The 22,217-nt window shown below is 40.5% G+C and overlaps 1 protein-coding gene across 2 annotated transcripts; it reads left to right on the forward strand.

Annotated features, from left to right (window-relative positions):
• The first annotated feature begins 9,067 nt into the window (after positions 1–9,067).
• adcyap1a (adenylate cyclase activating polypeptide 1a) lies at positions 9,068–17,579 on the forward strand. Of its 2 annotated transcripts, XM_083777946.1 has the most exons (7): positions 9,068–9,098; positions 9,307–9,412; positions 10,264–10,398; positions 10,892–10,996; positions 14,108–14,245; positions 14,783–14,903; positions 17,357–17,494. In XM_083777946.1, the coding sequence occupies exons 2-7, from the start codon at positions 9,318–9,320 to the stop codon at positions 17,363–17,365; spliced, it is 603 nt and encodes a 200-aa protein (XP_083634072.1). In that variant the 5' UTR covers positions 9,068–9,098; positions 9,307–9,317; the 3' UTR covers positions 17,366–17,494. The 2 variants fall into 2 exon arrangements, with proteins under 2 accessions (XP_083634072.1, XP_083634071.1); XM_083777945.1 differs by lacking the exon at positions 14,783–14,903 and having other exon boundaries at positions 17,357–17,579.
• The last annotated feature ends 4,638 nt before the right edge of the window (positions 17,580–22,217 follow it).

Raw genomic sequence — 22,217 nt, forward strand, 5'->3', positions numbered from 1 at the left:
TGGTCTGGAAATGGCACGTTTTTGACCCCTGAGCTCACTAGAGGCCATGCCAATTTTAAATGTACACCTCTGCCGCTTAGCAGAGGATGTGGTGTTGTAGAGGGGGTCTCCCCGAACGCGTGGGTATGTCAGACTAGTTGACACATAGCAGGGATTTTTGTCTAGCGTCCAATTTATAAAAGCCATACACTCCAGTGAACAGCATTTATCCATTGAGCTAACGTTTCTATGTTATTTATGTATTTATCTTTACACAGAAACATATAGCATCATAATGTGTGTCTTATAGCATCATTTAAATGCTTAATTTATAGTTTTAATGTGCAAATTAATCTAGATAATACTAATACTCTAGAGGGTACTCTTATTTTGAAGAGAGTCTTATATTTGCTAGCTTAGATTTGCCAAAAAGACACTGGCACTCAACACCAACCACCACAGTGGAAAAGAGTATACAAACATGACATGGCATCTGTTGAGAAGGAATACCAAGGCAAAGGAGGGAATGCAGAACTGGACAAGTAAATCTAATTTTCGTCAGTTGAGAGAAAGTGTTTCAAATTGTCCAATAATAACAACACCAACACAATTATTATAATAACACTCAGTATTACACTCAATATCATGCATAATTCAGAAAAAACCCTTGATACACAGCCTTATCATCAGAGCTCCTCACATCTGATCAAGGTTAGGCACCTTTGCATCAAACTATTGTGAGACTGCATTCCTTTAAATCATGCCATGTCCTTCATTAATCACTCATCATGTACAATACATAATTATCTGTTTTGACACTCAGCCACTCAGGTATGTTTAATACATTCTCTTCAACATATAGACTACCGTATACCGCGCGTTAATGGAAACCACAACTATAAGCTACATTGACAAACACATAACCTCAAGTAACACTGTCCTCTGAGAAGCCATCTATCTATATAATGTAAATAACCTAATATGATGTATAATACCTTTGCAGTTAAGTGGCCCTTTTTCTCCTGCAACTGTACAGTTATAACTGGACAGTACTATAGGCTGATTCAGGGTACATGTGGGTTTTTTTTTCTTATCAACTAGTCAATTAGTACGAACAAGGTCGACTAGTGGATTTACTAGGCGACTAGTTGAATAGTCGACTAGTTGCTTAAAGCCCTAGCAGCACCCTAATTATGAGATGAGATGAGATGAGATATACTTTATTAGTCTCCCGAGGAAGAGATTTGTCTTAGACAAAGGGCCCGCATGCAAGCGTAGCCCTAGTCCATGTCGCCACAGTGCAGCACCAAATACATCTTTCTTGCATCATAGAAAAAGAAAGTAAGAAAAAGAAGGATGGGGGGTGGGGGGGGGGGGGGAGGGGGAGAAGCATGGAATGGGTGAGGGGTATTGACAGAGAGGGGGGGGGGAGGGATGGAGACATCATATCACATACAGTTGCATTGTGTAGGCACGGAAACTTGATGCATCAGGGGGTGAAAGGCGGCGTGTGGTGTAGGGTGTTTGTGGAGTTCATAGTCTGTGTAGAGTTCATTGTTTATGTTAGCGTATCCTGCCTCCACTCGTATCTGGGGCCACAGGGTCACGTTGTCTCAGAGTCCAGATAGTGAAAGGAATAACAGCATAGCTGTGCAGACATTGCGGCCTTGGGTTCCCAATTAAGCGAGGTTCCTCAGTAGATTGTGGGAGGGGGGGGGGGGGGGGGTGGAGGGGGAGGGCACATGCTTTCTTTCCGCTGTCCTTCGTCTTGAGCCGAGTTCCAGATTATGGCGAGAGAATATCTTCTCTCGTCTTCTTTGTCGAATTTCGCCCGCAATAAAGTCCCTTGCATCGAAGCCTGGAGTTCCAGGCTTATCTCCAATCTCTGCTCCACGGCCTATCAGAAAGTTTTTGCATGTTAATATCCATTTTTCGAATCAGCTCAGTCAAGGCCATGGACATGTTCCCCGTCAGTTTCCCAAGGTAATTTATCGCGGTGAGCGGCTTAGGAGTACCATCAACGTTGTCGACTGCTCCCTTCAAAATTTGAACAATTTTCCGGTAGATCAGGACGCCGCCTAGTCCAGATAGCAGCCCCTCAGCTACCATTAGTCCAATGATCCAGATGTCCTCGATGTCGACCACCGTTAGCACGGAGAGACAGAGGATCCCCCAATTTCCCCGATATTCGTCTCTGACATAACCCGCAGGGTACGATCCCGGTGGGCATGTTGGCTCCCCAGCACCGAAGTGCTTGTCCGAAATAATTTTGTCGAAAGCGCTCAAGGACCAGCTAATTAGTTCCATGTTTAGTCAGAGATCAGACGAGAGACAGTGCAAAAGGGCACGCGGTGAGAGAGAGAGAGAGAGAGAGAGAGGGTTAGGGAGAGGAAAGAATGCGACCGCCTTCTTCAGAAGCTAGAGAGAAGATGCTAGATGATGGTGGACAGGACATAGCCTATCCTGCAGACAAATGATTCTATACTTCTGTATCATTCCGCGATGCCAAGTTGTTCCTATAGGGACTTGAAGGACTCCTGAAATGTCCTGTTTCCTTTCACAAATGTAGCCTGAGGAAGGTCGCAAAACCGAAAAGTTGCTTCAATAAAATGCTCTGAACCCAGCAAGTGGCGGTGTGGGGGTGTCCCTCCTTTCCTTTCACAAATGTGAAAGCGCTGAGTTTCTTTAATCCAGCGAAAGCACTTACCACTATGCTACACAACCTGTAAAGGCATGTGCAGTACACCCGAGAGCATCACACTTGCAAGGAGCCGGGCAAGGTTGTTGATTCCAATGCCACATTTCTGATAAATGGGGCATTTGTCCTATTTCTTAAAGGTAGGGTAGTGATATTTCTTCACGTACCTATATCTTTAAGTCTTCCATGAGAGATTAGTCTGCTGAATGTTTTTGACAGGCTGCTTTCAAGCTAATGTATGTCTTCATAGTAAAAAGGGCTACGGCAGTTTCAAGGTTGGGAGTGTAGCCTATTATTGTAGCTGCTTTGAGAGGTGTAGTCCATGAATCCAGATTCGCCTATAATGTTCGCTTATTACGACAAATGCTCGGAATGGAGACATTGGGTTCTTGTAGTTAAAGCAGCACTAACCTTCCTCTTCTACCCTAGCCCTGAAACATGACTGCCATGATGATTATCATGACAGTCATGACTTAACTGCACCCTGTTTTTGGCGCTCGCTACATTTACAACTTTTACGTATATATAAACATTCAGATTTCAAATATAAAGTACTCACAATTTGTCCCACGGGTGTTAGTTAGTTGCAGCACCAGCTATTAGAATTTCTGCATCCCGCGTTGTTTAATAAAAAGCATTTTTATCCGAGCGCCCCGGCTACTTTTTTCAAACAGGGTTCGTTTGGGAAATCCACAGTTGCACACCGGGAGCGCACTCGCCTATTAGTCTGTATTGGCAGGGCGGTCAGCGTACCTATATCGAACACACCTCCTCCCGACCGATAGGGGCGCGTAGTTAAAAGCCAATGGCAAAATAACAGCTTGGATAAAAATGCTTTTTATTAAACAACGCGGGATGCAGAAATTCTAATAGCTGGTGCTGCAACTAACTAACACCCGTGGGACAAATTGTGAGTACTTTATATTTGAAATCTGAATGTTTATATATACGTAAAAGTTGTAAATGTAGCGAGCGCCAAAAACAGGGTGCAGTTAAGCCATGACTCTCGTATTCATACGAGAGTCATGAACCATGGCTACTTCTACCCCAGATTTGAAGTGCTTTACCATTGGGCTAATCGACCGGCCTGCTTGCTTGGGGGATAAATTGATTCTTGACGATCAGCTCACAATTCCTGTTAGATCAGGGGTCATCAATATGTCCGTACACAGACAAATGTCTCCGTGGCAAGACTTGTCCTCGTCCATGACAACCTTTTTATTTTGTTTTTTCATAACATCATCACTGTTTTGATCATAAAATCCCTATTACTGAACATCAATCTCCAGGTTTGTCTTGAGAATATGTATGACATGATTTACCATGACACATTAGGAGTCCACTACAAACTTTAAATTTTATTTTCAGGATCCCCATAACTCTGAGAGTGTATAAATGGTTCAAGTTGGTTCCATTCAGAGTTACAGACCTGTAATGGTCATTTAGGGCTAGCTCTTTATGTGTTTCTGTATTGTCCACTCATTTGCATGTCTGTGGCAATATATATTATACAGGTAATATATACCATACAGATTGGACAAAATTTGAATTTATGCATACATAAATAGATATAGGTGCCACTTTAAGTCAGGAAGTTATCTACTGTAAAAGGTTAAGTGCTGTCAGTCATTGTGTTTCTCGTAAAAGAGACAATTTCCTACCTGTCACGCAAGATTGTAACCATGCTCTAAAATGCCACCCAGATGCTTATATGTCAACATCAGATGTTTCAGTTATGAAAAGCAAATAAAGTGCAGTGAGTCATGTAAATCTCCAGTTTTCCTGTTTGCTGTGATAAAGCTACTACCACCTATTTTAATTGTGTGTGTGTGTGTGTGTGTGTGTGTGTGTGTGTGTGTGTGTGTGTGTGTGTGTGTGTGTGTGTGTGTGTGTGTGTGTGTGTGTGTGTGTGTGTGTGTGCGCGTGTGCGTGTGTGTGTAATGGGAGTGGCATATTTGATGAGTTACCAAATTGTAACGTTTACAGCTATAATAAAGCTACATTCTGTTCAATCAATGGGGAGTTATACGTACGGTTTTATTCAATGTAAAGGAGCTTATTGGCATGAGAAAACATACGTTTACATTACATTGCCAAAGAAAATGTCAAAACAAAAACTATTTAAGAAACAAATGCAGCTGAAGGGTAGACACTATGTTACATACTGTACATGTTAAGATGAAGATATTTGAAACAGAATAAAAGCAACCTTTTCACAAAATTATGCAAGCTATGCGGGCGTAAAATGAAACCAAATTGACTCTTGGTTTCATTTTACGCTCTCAAGAGTTAAATATCTATGGGTCCATTTGCTTACCAACTCTCCATCATTTAGCTGGGGACCACCTGGAACCCCCTGAAGGACCATTGGTTGGAAACCACTGCGCTACATAACCTGGCTCCACCCTGACCTCCTCCAGCCACCCGTCCCATCCCCACCCCTCAGGCCCAGCGATGCCGGACCCCTTCGAGGTCCCCAAGCAAGACCAGACGCCGAACCTGGGGCGACAGGGCCTTCTCTGTGGCTGCAACCACCCTCCAGAATGCACCCCCCTGAAACACATCAGAGATCAGTGGTGGAAAGTAACTTTATAGTACTTAAGTACTGTATACAATTTTGAGTTATTTGTACTTTACTTGAAGTTGAGTATGTCAAATTTTCTGTATTTTAATTTACTTCTACTCCACTGCATTTCAGAGGCAAATATTGTACTCCACTACAATTATTTGACAACTTTGGTTACTAGTTACTTTGTAGATTTTGATTATTATTACAAAACATACACTATAACCACTCAAGCACTATACACATTCAAGTTTTATACATTTGGAAACTTGAAACACTTTTGCATTTTTCTCAAGTACATTTTGAATTCCGGACTTTTACTTGTAATAGTCCGGCAGCCGACAGGCTTCTTTTGTTTAAAGTGGGAAATTTGGTAGTCTTTTTTATTGGCCTAAAATATTGTCTATATACATACATTCATGAATCCACTTGCTGACCAGCTGTTAGTATTGGGCAATCTTTTTTATAGGGGTTTCTTGTGACCCTACCATTAACATCCTATATGCCTGGCAAAAATGTCAAATTTTCCTTTTGCTTTAAGTATAGCATGTGACATGTCAAACTATGATTTCATGATTCTGAATCCATTCCAAGCATTAGTTTTGCACAAAATACACTCCTTGGGCTAAAAGCAGCCATAGCCACTTGCCCAAATGTGCCCAAAATGTGCTGACCTCATCACATTTGTCATGACCGTTTTTAGCCCAAGGAGTGTATTTTGTGCAAAACTAATGCTTGGAATGGATTCAGAATCATGAAAACCCCTAGCCCTGAAACATGACTGTCATGATCGTGCTGTGATGATGTGAACCATGGCTAGAAAACCCCCTAGTTTGATATGTCACATGCTACTTAAAGCAAAAGGAAAGTTTGAAATTTTACTTAAATTTTACTTTTTCCACCACTGTCAAAGATGCCCCCTCCCTTTCTATACCACAGAAAACCTACCTGTTGACAACTGCCTTTCCCAGTTGACTTTGTATCAACTCTTATGTTTAGTGTTTTATTGCTTTTTATCTCTTTCGCCACCCCCCCCCCCCCCCCCCCCCGCCACCCTCAATAAAGGTTTATCTTTAGTTCATGTGACAAGTTAATGCAGCATTATGACAAGAAGCTATTTATTCAAGGGTTACTACAACAATCCTACCACCTTTGTATGTGGCCATTGCAGCCAATTGCATGCATGATATTGCATAGAAGACAATAAATTACATTATGAAATTAATGCCTGATAAGATTAACTCAAATCAATATATAGCATATTTGTTTTTAGAGTTAAATTAAGGGCAACATGATAACACCTCATCTAGACTAATCATTTTAAATTGATAACCATCTGAATCATTTTCAGTAATAATATTACAGCTTATATTGCAGTGGTGGAAAAATAACTCAAATGTTTTACTTAAGTGAAAGTGTCAATACAACATTGTAAAAAATATTAGTTATTCAAAATTGACTTTAGTAAAAGTAAAAAAGTATATACCAAAAAGCTGAACGCGTCACATCATGGTGCGTTGTGAGCTTGTATGATCTGCTATTTTCAATGGCTGAAGTGACTAGTTTTGTAATAATAATTAAAATCTACTAAGTAAATAGTAACTAATTTTAGTGGAGTAAAAGTAGCCCACAATATTTGCCTCTGAGGTGTAGTGGAGTAGAAGTAAAAGTATTGAAAATTGGAAATACTCCAGTATAAGTGTACCTCAAAATTGTACTGAAGTACAGTACTTGAGTACATATAGCCTACTATACACCAGTGTTGTTTTTGGCAGCAAAGTTCTATTTTAGTTTTAGTTTAGCTTGAATAGTTTCCATTTAGTTTTAGTCACATTTTAGTCACCCGGAATGTTTTAGTGTTAATCTAGTTTTAGTCGACTAAATGTCATAAGATTTTAGTCGACTAAATCTACAGTTGATTTAGTCGACTAAAATGTATTTTGGTGGGCCTTGATGCCATCGTAATGACTGTTTTTACACTTGCTGAAAATAGCCGATTTACAAGCTCACAACCGCCGCAGTGCGACGCGTTGTGAGCTTGTAGATCGGCTATTTTCAGCATGCAACCAAGTGTAAAATGACTCATACTGGATCTCTTCTCCACTAGACCCTTCCTAGCATTTTAGTCTAGTTTTAATCTGTTGACGAAATTGTCAATATATTTTATATTTAGTATTTTTGTCAGTGGAAAAAGGTAGTTGACGAACATTTTTCGTCTTAGTTTTAGTCGACAAAAACAACACTGCTATACACCACTGATTGTCATTCTCTCGTGGTCAAATAATAATTCCTGAAAGCCATGAACTTTCAAGACCACAAAACACTTCCCCTTTTTCAGCCACTTGGGGGCGCAGTGCTCTCTCAGCACAACTTGAGTTTCAAGCGGATGTTTTAAGGGGATGTTTTCTCGAGCCTTTAATCGAACCCAAAAGGCCAGAGCGAAAAGTTAAAACTTTATTCCAGCTTCTATATCGTAACATGATGCGTCAGAGAAACCTACAAAGATCAGACAGTTCTGATTCACCCCGTCTAAGGTTCAACTGCAACACATGATCACTCACGAGTTCACGACACTGCTGTGTGTGTGTGCGTTTCCCAACTTCCCAGAATAAAGTATAGCCTATACTGCTTCCTTCAAGGAAGCAATACGTTCATTTATTTCAAGGAAGTTCCTTGAAATAAATGAACGTATTGCAGACTAGGCCTATAGCAATAAAGTTAGCAATGTATGTGTGTGTTGCATTCTATCAACACAAATGAAGCTTCAGTCGGTTTTCGATTAATTAAGTATGTGAAGGACCACAATGGAAACAAGCCTGTACTTTCCTGTGCTTTTTTCTGCAATCAGTCAATAATTCATTCTTAAGAGCTCCCTATGTGTTGATCAACCAATGTCGGATAGACAATTTAACACAGTTTGAATGAATGAATGAATGAATGTGTTTATTTATTTATTTATTCGCGTGCGGGGCGTTGTTTTTACTTGAAACTGCTACAAAGTAGGCTACAAAGTAGGCCTAGTTACAGTATCAGCAGTGGGGGGAGCTGTCCAGTGCTGAAACGCCAGTTTTAGGCGTTTCAGCACTGGCACTGGATAGCTCCCCAATTAGCCAAATAGGGGCTTTTTCTCCTGTTTACCCCCGTCCCACTCAGGCTACAATGACCTCAGGATGTGACTTATAGGCCTAAACAAATGCATGAGTCATTCATTTACTTGATAATAATATTTGAACACATCCGATCGGATGTTCTTTATGAGGTGAGCTTGACGCGCGCGAGGAAAAGTACTACTACTATCCATTGCTTCGGCAAGGGGGTGGATATGGGGGCGGGGGGGGGGGGGGTGTAGATGACGTAGAGAGCAACCCCCGGTCGTGACAAGTGAAAAAGGCAAGCCTTGAAGGATTTCATGAATAAAAAACCAAAGGGAGGCAAGTTAACCGAACAAGAAAGTTCTCCAGTCAGACTAAATGTTTTAAGAGGTTGCTGGACACATCGCCGCTGCACCAAGGGAGAATAGAGGAGCTTTATCAAGGCAATAAGAGAGAGAGAGACACACAGAGAGAGAGAGAGAGAGAGAGAGAGAGAGAGAGAGAGAGAGACACACAGAGAGAGAGAGAGAGAGAGAGAGAGAGAGAGAGAGAGAGAGAGAGAGTGAGTGCTTGAGTAAGTGAGTGAGTGTGTGTGTGTGTGTGTGTGTGTGTGTGTGTGTGTGTGTGTGTGTGTGTGCGTGCGCGCGCGCGCGTGCGTGCGTGTGTGCGTGCGTGACTGTGTGTGTGAGTGGGGGAGATCCTATATCTCATTCTTCCAGTTGAGATCTTCAGCGAATCGCGTGCAGCGTAGACACTGCCATAGGTATGAGAAGAAGAAGTTTTGGAGATATACCTGCCTAAATCCTCAAGCTTGATTAAGTTTAGAATACATACGTAATAAATACGTTACGTCTGTATGTAACCAATAAGTGAGCAATAGAATTATAAGTGACTTTTTTGGAAGAATGCGATAGATTTGTTCATTATACCTAATATATATTTTTTTCTTTTTTTTCCTGTTTATTTTGCAGCAGGCGGGACAATGTCTAAGGCGACATTAGCCGTACTCATCTATGGGATCATAATGCACTACAACGTCCACTGCTCGCCCATGGGGCTTAACTACCCTACTCTTAGGTATGTACGTTTTCTTATCTTTCATACAAAAAAGACTAAAATGCATTGGATCAAGTTCTTTTTTTAATGCAACGTAAGACTAGACATGCAGGGCGGTCGTGCATGCAATGGAATATCTTTTCTGGAAAAAAAAGAACATCAACATTTTTATTTTGTAAAACAGTGAGTTTGATAATTAAAGGTTTAATTATTTGAGATATAGTTTGGGGAATTGGCAAGATGCGCGCAGTCACTGACTGAGTCTAGCCTTGTGATTGGATCAATTATTCGGATCATTTGACAGCCTTTTGACTTTGACATATAGGCCTAAATTATGCCAGATAGTCCCAGAGGAGGGGTGCAGGGAATAGGCTAATTAGTTGGAAGTGGAATGAAATGGGTATCCCTCAACGTCAATTAGCTCAGAATGTATATTCACAAATATGACGATTCCCAGGCCTATATTCTTCTGTTTGACATAACTAGATTTGAGTGAACACTCTCAACTACATTATTTAAATGGTTCCTCATCCTAATGAAGTGAGATGAATCCTTCATGAAATCGAAATTATTTAAAAGGATATAGTCAAACGTTTGATCGATGCTGTTATATATAGTGGCAGTGTGTGATATAGCCTCAGTGTTGTGTTCCATTTAAGTTCATTGTTCCCATGCATGCTGTAGTTCTATTCAACTTTAGACATTACTTTTTTAATAGGCCTAATTGCAAAAGTCAAAACGTGTCGGTTAGCGCCGCGTTTCGAGTTTGCAGATCTGCTACTTTTGATGCCACAAAAAGTTAAAATATTGAGCTAAGGAGGACGTTTCTGCCCGACAGCCTAAATAGGCCAAACTATATGTCTCGTTTTCAGTCTAGAGAATGAGGTTTATGATGAGGATGGGAACACGTTACCGCAGCTGGAGTTTGACCGTGACCATGTGTCTACGAGAAGCGCTCCCTCTGTTGCTGACGACAGCTACATGTTGTATTATCCTCCAGAGAAAAGGTATACATTTATTCCAACGTTTGTGCAACATTGGGAACACCATATACTTAACATGACATTGAAGCCGTGACGTATTGCTGTTAATTTAATGTTGTTTTGTTTTATGTTAGGCTACTGTAACTTTATCGAAAACATTTTGTTTATAAGCCTAAGTATACTTCATGTGTAACAAGTTACAACACCTGAGATTCTAACCGGCTGTGAGCTCTGCATCTCGGTGATGCAGGTTGCTTGCATATCTGTGAAATTTTTTGTTTAAAGAAAATGTGAAAACTTTGAATGGGAACCTCCAAAAATCCAGGAGAAGCAGATTATTATAGCATATAGGGCTACAGCATATAGGGCTACAGCAGTATCGCCTCTTATTGCGTTGTGTGTGTGTGTGTGTGTGTGTGTGTGTGTGTGTGTGTGTGTGTGTGTGTGTGTGTGTGTGTGTGTGTGTGTGTGTGTGTGTGTGTGCGCGCGCGCGTGCGTGCGTGCGTGCGATTTACAGGACGGAGAGGCATGCAGACGGAATGTTTAACAAAGCCTATAGGACAGCGCTGGGTCAGTTATCAGCGAGGAAATATCTCCATTCTCTGATGGCAAAACGTGTAGGGTAAGGTCATCGTCTGTTTTCTTTAAATCCAACATATTTTGGTGTTTTCATGTGTTGTTGTCTTTTTATTATTTTTTAAATAATATTTTAAATGCTCCCAATTTCACGCCTATTGCCTGTCTGTCTTTCTGTCTGTCATCCTTGAATGGACGGACTATATGCACGCCCCACGCGCGCTCACGCGCGCTCACAAGCAAATAATTAGTAAGTAGCGCAAGTTGCGCAACAATGACTGAGCATTTTGCTCGGAATGATTTCTCATGCAGTCTCACATTATGTCTCTTTGGGACATAAACAGAATCCGCACGAGCTGTTTTTATCCCTTCATAATGAATTATTTATGGGTCTTGTTGGCCCCGGCGGTTCAAGATGGCAATTCAACAGTGCAAATTAGACTAATGACTAATGATTATAGGCACATCTCGTTAGATCACCTGCGCATAAAAGAAAGAAAGAAAGAAAGAAAGAAGGAAGGACAAATAAATAAATAATAAATGCAGGCTTAATCTAGGAGTATATATTGCCGAGATGGTTATAAGATTTTGTTCACCATTCCATGCTGTATAGATATTGTACCATATAGGAGAGATAACAGGCAAACGTTGATAAAACAACGTATACATTACTCAATAAATAAATTAAGTAATGCCAGCTGTTTAACACTAATGTATACTCTAGTCTTGAGAGTGTAAGATGAAACCAATTACGGGTCCTTCCAGTTTAATTTGCTCTCAAGAGTTAAAGATCTATAAGGGTCCATTTGGTTGGGGACCACCTGTGGAACCCAACCAAATACACCCGGACCACTGATTGAAAACCAGTGATGTAGGCTATCACCTGCTGAGTCCTGACTGACCATGTGATAGTGAATGTATTATAGTGAATATGTGATATTGAATGTGTGATAGTGACTGTGTAATAGTGAATTTGATAGTGAATGTATACGATAATGAATTTGCGATTGTGAATGTATATTGATAGTGACTGTGTGATAGTGACTGTGTGATAATGAATGTATGATAGTGACTGTGTGATAATGAATGTATGATAGTGACTGTGTGATAATGAATGTATGATAGTGACTGTGTGATAATGAATGTATGATAGTGACTGTGTGATAATGAATGTATGATAGGGACTGTGTGATAGTGAAGTTTGATAGTGACTGTGTGATAATGAATGTATGATAGTGACTGTGTGATAGTGACTGTGTGATAATGAATGTATGATAGTGACTGTGTGATAATGAATGTATGATAGTGACTGTGTGATAATGAATGTATGATAGTGACTGTGTGATAATGAATGTATGATAGTGACTGTGTGATAGTGACTGTGTGATAGTGACTGTGTGATAATGAATGTATGATAGTGACTGTGTGATAGTGACTGTGTGATAGTGACTGTGTGATAATGAATGTATGATAGTGACTGTGTGATAATGAATGTATGATAGTGACTGTGTGATAGTGACTGTGTGATAATGAATGTATGATAGTGACTGTGTGATAATGAATGTATGATAGTGACTGTGTGATAGTGACTGTGTGATAGTGACTGTGTGATAATGAATGTATGATAGTGACTGTGTGATAATGAATGTATGATAGTGACTGTGTGATAATGAATGTATGATAGTGACTGTGTGATAATGAATGTATGATAGTGACTGTGTGATAGTGACTGTGTGATAGTGACTACATGTGTGATAATGAATGTATGATAGTGACTGTGTGATAGTGACTGTGTGATAATGAATGTATGATAGTGACTGTGTGATAATGAATGTATGATAGTGACTGTGTGATAATGAATGTATGATAGTGACTGTGTGATAATGAATGTATGATAGTGACTGTGTGATAATGAATGTATGATAGTGACTGTGTGATAGTGACTGTGTGATAGTGACTGTGTGATAATGAATGTATGATAGTGACTGTGTGATAATGAATGTATGATAGTGACTGTGTGATAGTGACTGTGTGATAATGAATGTGTGATAGTGACTGTGTGATAATGAATGTATGATAGTGACTGTGTGATAGTGACTGTGTGATAATGAATGTATGATAGTGACTGTGTGATAGTGAATGTATGATAGTGCATGTATGATAGTGACTGTGTGAGATAATGGATGTGTGATAGTGAAAGTATTATAGTAACTGTGTGATAGTGAAGTATGATAGTGACTGTGTGATAATGAATGTGTGATAGTGACTGTGATAGTGAATGTGTGATAGTGACAGTGTGATAGTGAATGTGATAGTTAATGTGTGATAGTGACGGTTTGATAGTGACGGTGTGATAGTGAATGTATTATAGTAACTGTGATAGTGAATGTGTGATAGTGACAGTGTGATAGTGAATGTGATAGTTAATGTGTGATAGTGACGGTTTGATAGTGACGGTGTGATAGTGAATGTATTATAGTAACTGTGATAGTGAATGTGTGATAGTGACAGTGTGATAGTGAATGTGATAGTTATTGTGTGATAGTGACGGTTTGATAGTGACGGTGTGATAGTGAATGTATTATAGTAACTGTGATAGTGAATGTGTGATAGTGACAGTGTGATAATGACTGTGATAGTGAATGTGTGATAGTGAAGTATGATAGTGACTGTGTGATAATGAATGTGTGATAGTGACAGTGTGATAGTGACAGTGTGATAGTGAATGTATTATAGTAACTGTGATAGTGAATGTGTGATAGTGACAGTGTGATAGTGAATGTGTGATAGTGACAGTGTGATAGTGAATGTGTGATAGTGACTGTGTGATAGTGACAGTGTGATAGTGACAGTGTGATAGTGAATGTGTGATAGTGACTGTGTGATAGTGAATGTGTGATAGTGACTGTGTGATAGTGAATGTGTGATAGTGACTGTGTGATAGTGAATGTGTGATAGTGACAGTGTGATAGTGACTGTGTGATAGTGAATGTATTATAGTAACTGTGATAGTGAATGTGTGATAGTGACAGTGTGATAGTGAATGTGATAGTGAATGTGTGATAGTGACAGTGTGATAATGACTGTGATAGTGAATGTGTGATAGTGACGGTGTGATAGTGACTGTATATGTGCTTGTTATTATCTTTCCATATAGTGGAGGAGGGAACATGCTGGAAGACGACTCTGAGCCGCCGTCCAAACGACACTCCGATGGCATCTTCACGGACAGCTACAGCCGCTACCGAAAGCAAATGGCTGTCAAGAAATACCTGGCGGCGGTCCTGGGGAGAAGGTATAGACAGAAATATAGAAACAAAGGACGCCGGCTGGTATATTTGTAGCACCTACTAACCCCACCGCCCCCCCCCCCCCCCCCCCCCCCCCACACAAAACAAAAAAAATGTGTACAGCCCCACCCAGATAAAGTCATTTTGAGATAACAGAGATAAAAGTTGGATCGCTTTTGTGTTCTTAAACATGTATTTATGTATGAAGTAAGCCATTAAAATGAATATTTTGATAATAATATTGTTTTATTTTGTACTTCAGCACTTGAGAATGCCATATATCTATTTCGTGGACCAATTCTTTGTTCATTATTGAATATAGCCTATATTTATGTATTAATTTTAATATTCCTTATTTGTAGATTGAGAGGAGAACATTATTCACGACCATATAATATTCCAACAACCCATGTCTTTTAAACACTTAGCAAAACAGATGATTGTGAGGAAAATAAATAGTTTAAAAGACACTTAATGTGCATTCAATGTTATACTTTTGTGAAAGTGAAATTAAGAGTTTTAGTTGTTTTTATTCACAACAGCCTGGACGACATAGGTTTGCACCCAATCCTACAAGACATAGACTTTGATGCCCTCCCGGATGGGGATGAGTTTGAGGCAATTTTGGGAGACTTGCTGAAACAGTTCTCTCCCGAATTTCCGGTGAGTCCCCAGGTACTTTCCTGAGGCGTGTTTTGGGGGCAAATTCTCCCGTCTCTCCTCCTCCTCTCTTGTCGGCTTTTAAAACCTTGTGATCTTGTCTATATTCAAACCCAATTTCCTTCCACCTCAAATGTGCTCCTGTCTCTCTAGAGTTTTGAAGACTAGCTTTTGTTTTCACCTGTATACCCGCAACTTGTATACAGGATAAAAGATGAATGTAGACTGTGCCTATAGAGACTGATATGTTATACATATCAATGTTCAGTGATATGAATGGATCAGAGTGACCGGAAGCATTATTATTAGTGGATAGACTAGAATGACTGGCATCCTATTAGTGGGTGTAAAGGATGTTCTTGCGTTGATAAACAGCATCTTAGAGAGAATCTGAGACCAGTCATGCACCAGCTGGCTTTGACCTGCACTTACATGTAAGCACTCTAGACTTAGTAATGTGGATCGGAGTTGAATTTTTCCATCTATACACCAAATCTCTTAGCAGATCTACAAGCTCACAATGAGTTGGGCGTTGTCGTGAACTTGTAGATCTGCTGTTCACGGCTAATGTTCCCCACCCAGAATATGGATGAATGTGGTTATAATAATGAAAGACATTTAGAGAAGACACTTTTTTAAAGTTATTATTTTAGAAGTGTGAGGAATGCATTATCCTGTAACTGAGATGATGAGGACCAGAGTACTTCTGAGGTTTTTCTTTGTCCTTCTCTTCTTCAGTGTTTACAATCATAAACTTACACCTTCCAATCATGTGAAAAGTGCCAATCTTGTGTTCCTAATTGATAGCTATCTAGCTACGTGTTTGAAATTATTATTATTATTATTCACAATAATAATAATAATTCTATAGAAATTATACTTTTTATATGGCAATTAAGTGAAGTTAAGCATCAATTGGTTTTCACAGAGACATATACCAGAGGAACTTTAAAGGGACACTTCACCCTTTTTGCTAAAAAATATATGGTAATGACATTTAGGAGATTTAGAACACTTTCCTGGGGGTCTTTATGTGTGTAATATGTGGTTTTAGATAGTTTAGATTGTAGCAGTGAGCCCAGTGTCTCTGATGTCATGGACACTGGGATCACTTACTTCCTGGACTACATGTGGTCTCAATAAGACAGACCTGCCCTATCCACAAGGAGGAGCAGTGCACCAAACTATTATGGGAATTGTAGTCCAGGAAGGAAGTGAGCCCAGTGTCCATGACATCAGAGACACTGGGCTCACTGCTACAATCTAAAATATCTAAAACCACATATTACACACATAAAGACCCCCAGGAAAGTGTTCTAAAGCTTCTAAATGTCATTAACATATTTTTTTTGCAAAAAGGGTGAAGTGTCCCTTTAAGAACTTTTGTCTTGAACTTTCCTTATGTATTTTGGTTCCCTTTCTGTCATGTGAACCAATGTAAAGCAACGCATGATTGCTCTAGCCACCACATATGTGCCAGCTACAGCACCTATAGGTGGGCTTTGTTCACTTTCTGATTCCTGAATGTTGTTTTGTTTTCTGTATGTGGACACCGCTGACCTCCACTGAGGAAAGCGCACAATGTTAATTATTGATTTGCAAGAAGAATCTCTCAGCCCAATGTCATGACTTATTATGTTTTTGGTTCGGCAAAATGATTTTTTTGTGTCACTGATGTATTCTACAATAACAAAATTTGCAATTGGACAAATCAGTCTTTTGTGTATTATTTGTATTTGGACCGCCCCCAAAGCTAGATTTACAGGCTATATCAAAATGCTGCACAATTGGTGATTGGCGGATAGATAGCCACAGGAGTAAACAGAACACAAGAGAAACAGAGAAAGATGTATTGACTGACCAAGACCGTGGTATAGACCACGGCGAGCTTAACAGTGAATGGAGAGTACAAAATAAAGTTCTCAAGCCGGAATGAATACCCATCGTTAAGTAAAAGGAATCCTGTTAAATCAAGCTTCATTAGTTTAAAAATCATCCACAACTGTGAATGAACTGTGAAAGGAAAAAATAGCAAAAATAGCAGATCCACAAGCTCAAAACGTCTCGCTTCGAGGAGCTTCTTCAAGCCTGTCTACTTGTGTGACACTGTAGTATGATCAAGTAGGGGCAGCAATTTACAAAAAAAGAAAAGGTTTATGCCCGACAGTGACAGAACGGTGAAATTCTTATAGAAGCACCACCCTATACCCAACCCCTATACCCAACCCCTATACCCAGCCCCATCATCCACCCCCAACCCTGCTGCACCCTTCATGCAACTTCCAGAAGGAGAGACTCTAATATCACACATCAGGCTACAAACTGCAGACGCAGTGTCTGTTTTTGATCTGTAGTTCTCAAACACCAGGGAGAAAAATAAGTTTCTTCGATCTTGTGCTGAGTCGTGTTGTAATGAAATCAATCTTTGTTTTTTGTAATTCTGCATTCCCCTCTAGGCTTTGTGACGCAGGACGCAGCTTGTGGTGCCTTCTTGCTTCAACTTTAAAATCGCCACGAAATGGCTATAAATGGCTATTTAGTGGCCCTACAATGCTGCACACCATCAGCTCACACATCCCACCGTTCATTTGGTTGTTGCTTTTATTGTGTTTGCAAAAAACATATTTTTGGTAGAATCTTTCAATGCCTTATTATAGGCTTTAAGCCTTCCTTGCTTGTGCTGCTTTCCTTTGCATTTTTTTAGAGAGCTAGTTAGATTTTTGTGAAAGATTAGAGGCAAACAATCACAATTTCCCACTCTCCATGACACATACGTATGTATTCTATTGAAAGCGCCAATAGCCTTACTAAATATGAAGATGAATCTTCAAGATTTATATCTATCTATATATTTATCTATATATTTACTGTGTAGAAAAATAATACTAGAGAGTACTTACCAGTGGTGATCCCCGGGGTCAAGTCTATAAATGTTCTAAGAAAAAAAGTGTTGTAAGATTTGTATGAATAAATTTTTGTAAACAAGAACATTTTCGTTGGGGCTGATATCGTCTTAAGTTTGATTCAAAAGCACATTCAAGAGGACAACTTTAGCAAAAAGAAACCGGGTGCCCACATTAGATGACACCATCCAGAGGAGTGAAGAGACAGCTCAGAAAACTCACTATAATATAAAGCCTTTTTAGGGCCAACATCAACCTAAAGAAAATCGACCTCAGTCTATAATAGCATTCACTATACTGTATGTTTAAATAAAGATGATATATTTCCCTACTCCCAGTCAAACATGTGTATGTGAAGTAGTATTTTAGTGGCTTTGCAGGTCACCGTACAGAATATGAGATGCTCAAAGATAAACAAGTGGTAAAGAAATACAATAATAATTTGCTTCGTTTTCACCTGTATTGCCAACTTGCATACAGGATGAATGCGGGTGAATGTAGACTGATATATTAATATCAAGCTCACCATACAGAATATGAGATGCTGTTGGTAAACAAGTGGTGTAAAAAAATACATAAATACAGACAGGAAACCAATGGGATCCAATGGGGAACCAAAAAACGTGGGATGTGAAACAGTGGCACCAGTTTGTCTGGGCAGTCTATGCCCCCTTAGGACAGCATGAGTAAAAAAGATGTGGGAGGCATCACCTCACCGGCACCATATGCTGCCTGGTGACACTTTGCACCTCTCCAGGAGTTCAGCGGTGACCAGTCGAGGCCCGTGACTGCAGGAACAGTTGGTCGGTTTCAGAGCTGGTGTAGTCACATTACCACCGAATCATCTCTGTATAGGAAACAGATAAGAGACTTGATGTGACAGACTGTGACAAATACACGACGGGGAGGGCATATATGTACCGGTATATATAACCTCCTATCTGTAATTTGTTCTGTTTGACTCGGAGAAAGACGAAAGTCACACACACACATCCTAATCCTGAAAAGTAACAGTTTTGGACATACAAGGTTTCCGCCCGACAGAGGCGACATGCTTTGATCTTTGCGGCGGTGACCCCAGCTCTCAGCGGAGTGGTGATCAATGGGAGCGCAGGGCTGATCAATGGGAGTGATCTGATTCCTCCAGCCCCATGCCAGAGTACTTCTTAACCCCCCACTAACGCAATGAGCAAGGCGTTGCCTGGCAACCGGAACCCACAGGAGGATGCGACTGGGAGTGGGTGGAGTCACCGGTGGCCTTCCAAAAGGGCCCACAGAGATCAGGCTAGGATGTATATTTCACTCAAATGGGCTTCGGTTCTTGTTGGCGGTGGATTTATTTTTTCTTTTTTACTGGCCATGCAGCGTCTGTCTGGTGGCAGGGAGGGGCGGGGTGATGAATTGGCCTGCAGGGAAAAAGGAGGCTCCAGCAATGAGGGGCGATTCATATAAGCGTGCAGACACATACGCAGCAGGCAGCCCCACCCCACACACATACCTTACATCCAGCCATAGCATAATACCAGTAGGAATAGCGAGGGTTCAATCAGCTGGGCGTAATATCCATGCCTCTGTTTTTTAGGAAGAAAGGAAGGAAGGGAGGAGGGAAAGAAAGAAAGAAAGAAAGCAAAGGCCATGCCCGGGGCTGATTGCACAACAGTGTTGTTAGGTATTTGTGGCGTCTGTTTCTAACCTTGGGTGACGACGTGGTCATTAGCGTTTCTTTCAAAACACAGAAAATCCATAAAACACAGTTAAAAATATTCAGCTCACAGCACGCACAGCATTCAATTTCTGAGTACTCGGCTTGTTATATTTGTGAACTCGTCCCATGAAGCATCATTTTTCTCATACATCTATCTACCAGCACCTTTAGCTTTCAGACTTTCAGACTTTAGAATTGTGCACCGGTATCACACATTGAAAACAACCCAACTACAAGCTTACAAACATTGTGAATCATCAGGTATTTCTCGTTCTCATGCTCACTCTCTGTCCATCCCCCCTCTCACCTCATGTCTCTTGTATATTTTCTGCTCTCTCTCTCTCTCTCTCTTTCACTCTGACCCTCTCCCACCCTCCGTTGTCTCATCCTCTCTCTCTCTCTCTCTCTCTGAACCCCTTCCTCTTGAGACCACAGTGGTTGCGATCGCGGCAGTCGCGCAGAAACCCTGCATGTCCAAAACTGTTACTTTTCAGAAAATGTTCCGGTGGATTATACAATGTAGTTATTGTTTAGTCACAGGCTTTTGTTAATAATTTACATTGGTTCAACATTAAAAAGACAGATTTATTTGATGTGACACTATTATTCATTTATGGAATGAAAAGAAAAGGCATGGAAAAAAGTTAATATATGGAGATACGAGATTTCTGTGCCGACAGCAACGATATATGGAGCTCAATTAGTATTCCTCTCTGCAAGACGTCATAGCAGCCCGGGCCGCCGTGACGTCACCGGGGTCAGAGGTCAGGGGACCGATAGGTCCAGTTTTCTGTATTTGGACTTATACTCATTACTCAGCTGTCACCTGATCCCTTGATGATGTCACTTCCTCCTCGTGTCATTAGTAGAGGAGGAGGGACTGCGGCCAAATAGCACTTATGCGTGGCACATGCATTTATGCACGCACACGCGCACACACACACACACACACACACACACACACACACACACACACACACACACACACACACACACACACACACACACACACACACACACACACACACAGTAGGGGGAGAGTTATGTGCACAGTCAAGCTATACTGTTCATACATTCACTGCTCAATAAAAGAGATTCAATCAAGGCAGTAGAGGGGCTTGACACTAATCATCTTAGTACAATAACGCTGTAGTAATGAATCTCCATCTCTCCATACTGACTGTGACATGGATATACAGTATACATGCTGTGTATGCTCATACTGTATGTCTGTGGTAAAAGGAAGTGCACCTTAAACAAAGACAGTAATACTACTGTTGGGCTAAGATATCCCTCTGAGCTGTCGCTATTAGTCATCTCTGAAAGGCAAATAGTTACACACACACCCACGCATGCGCACGCGGCATGCACACACGACCGCACACACAGTGTCTTACAAGACACACCTTGGGTGCCACAGGGGACCACTTGTGTGTGGCCCCACAAGTCTGAATGTTACTTTGTAACCATGGTCCACGGTCTGCCGTCCACGGTCGGTCCGCCCATACTAGGACATTTTAATATACAGTAGGATAACCAGCAGAGGTTCCCTATGGAGACACAAACAGTCTCCATAGGGAAATCAAATTATTCGCTCAGGAAGGCGACAAAAACTAAAATATAATCCATGAATTCAAGTCTAAACGATAAAAAAATAGTAATTCGGGGGGTGAACTATCCCTTTAAGTTTATAGTCCTAGAAATGTAATGGAGTCAAAAGTACAATTTGTCTAAAATGTAGTGTAGAGTGAAAGTCAGAAAGTATCCAAAATTACTCAAGTAAAGTATAGATACTCAAGAAATGCACAAAGTAAATGTACTTCATTACTATCCATCACTGCTTATGCATGTTCAAAGGATAGACAGCTGCTTACCAATAAAAATTATTTGATTGCTTCCCTTTCAGCGGGAGCCATTCCCCATCTTCACGTTGAGACAATCAATAAATAGCTGATGAATTGCACACATAATTGGATATGACTGAAGCAAAAACATATTTCTAAATTGGCCGAGCAATAAATAAATGACTGTTGTAATCTGTTTTATGAAGGAAATTAATTTACTGTCATACCTGATTAGGCATCTTGCCCTGGATAGCGTCTCTTTAATGTTCAAACAAAGACTGTATAACCAACAATATCTATACCTTTGAGGAGCTTTCTGCCATTTATTTCTGCTATTGACTTCTTCTGTACAAGATCTGTGGTTTATAGAAATAGATAGATAGATAGATAGATAGATAGATAGATAGATAGATAGATAGATAGATAGATAGATAGATAGATAGATAGATAGATCAGCTGGGGCGCCTGATAGAGGGGAAAGGAACTGGTCGGATTAACGTGTTCCTTCCACGTGCTATGTCCGGCCGGGGAAACTCTCCCCTGTCAGGTGAAAAGAAGCAGCTTGGACTCCTCATGCATAGAAGTAGGCATGAGGTCAGTCCACTGCCCCCCCCCCCCCAGGTTGACAGAGGAAGTGTAGCGCCCAGGATTACATTAGCTGATTGATGGATGGATGGATGGATGGATGGATGGATGGATGGATAGATGGATAGATGGATAGATGGATAGATGGATAGATGGATAGATGGATAGATGGATAGATAGATAGATAGATAGAGCACTCCTTTTTCAATCAGTTTGGTTTTTAAACTGTAACTATCTTTAGCTGTTCACAGTTCATCATAGCAGGCAGTGTAGCAGTGAC

Source organism: Protomyctophum parallelum (genome assembly GCF_964188405.1).
Source record: "Protomyctophum parallelum genome assembly, chromosome: 12".
Lineage (NCBI taxonomy): Eukaryota > Metazoa > Chordata > Actinopteri > Myctophiformes > Myctophidae > Protomyctophum > Protomyctophum parallelum.

What these genes read in the sequence shown, in the direction of transcription:
- adcyap1a (XM_083777945.1), top strand. Translation starts at nt 9,318, where the DNA reads ATGTCTAAGGCGACATTAGCCGTACTCATCTATGGGATCATAATGCAC. An exon ending in CTTAACTACCCTACTCTTAG is followed by an intron (nt 9,413 to 10,263) that starts GTATGTACGTTT and finishes TCTCGTTTTCAG; the next exon opens with TCTAGAGAATGAGGTTTATG. An exon ending in TATTATCCTCCAGAGAAAAG is followed by an intron (nt 10,399 to 10,891) that starts GTATACATTTAT and finishes TGCGATTTACAG; the next exon opens with GACGGAGAGGCATGCAGACG.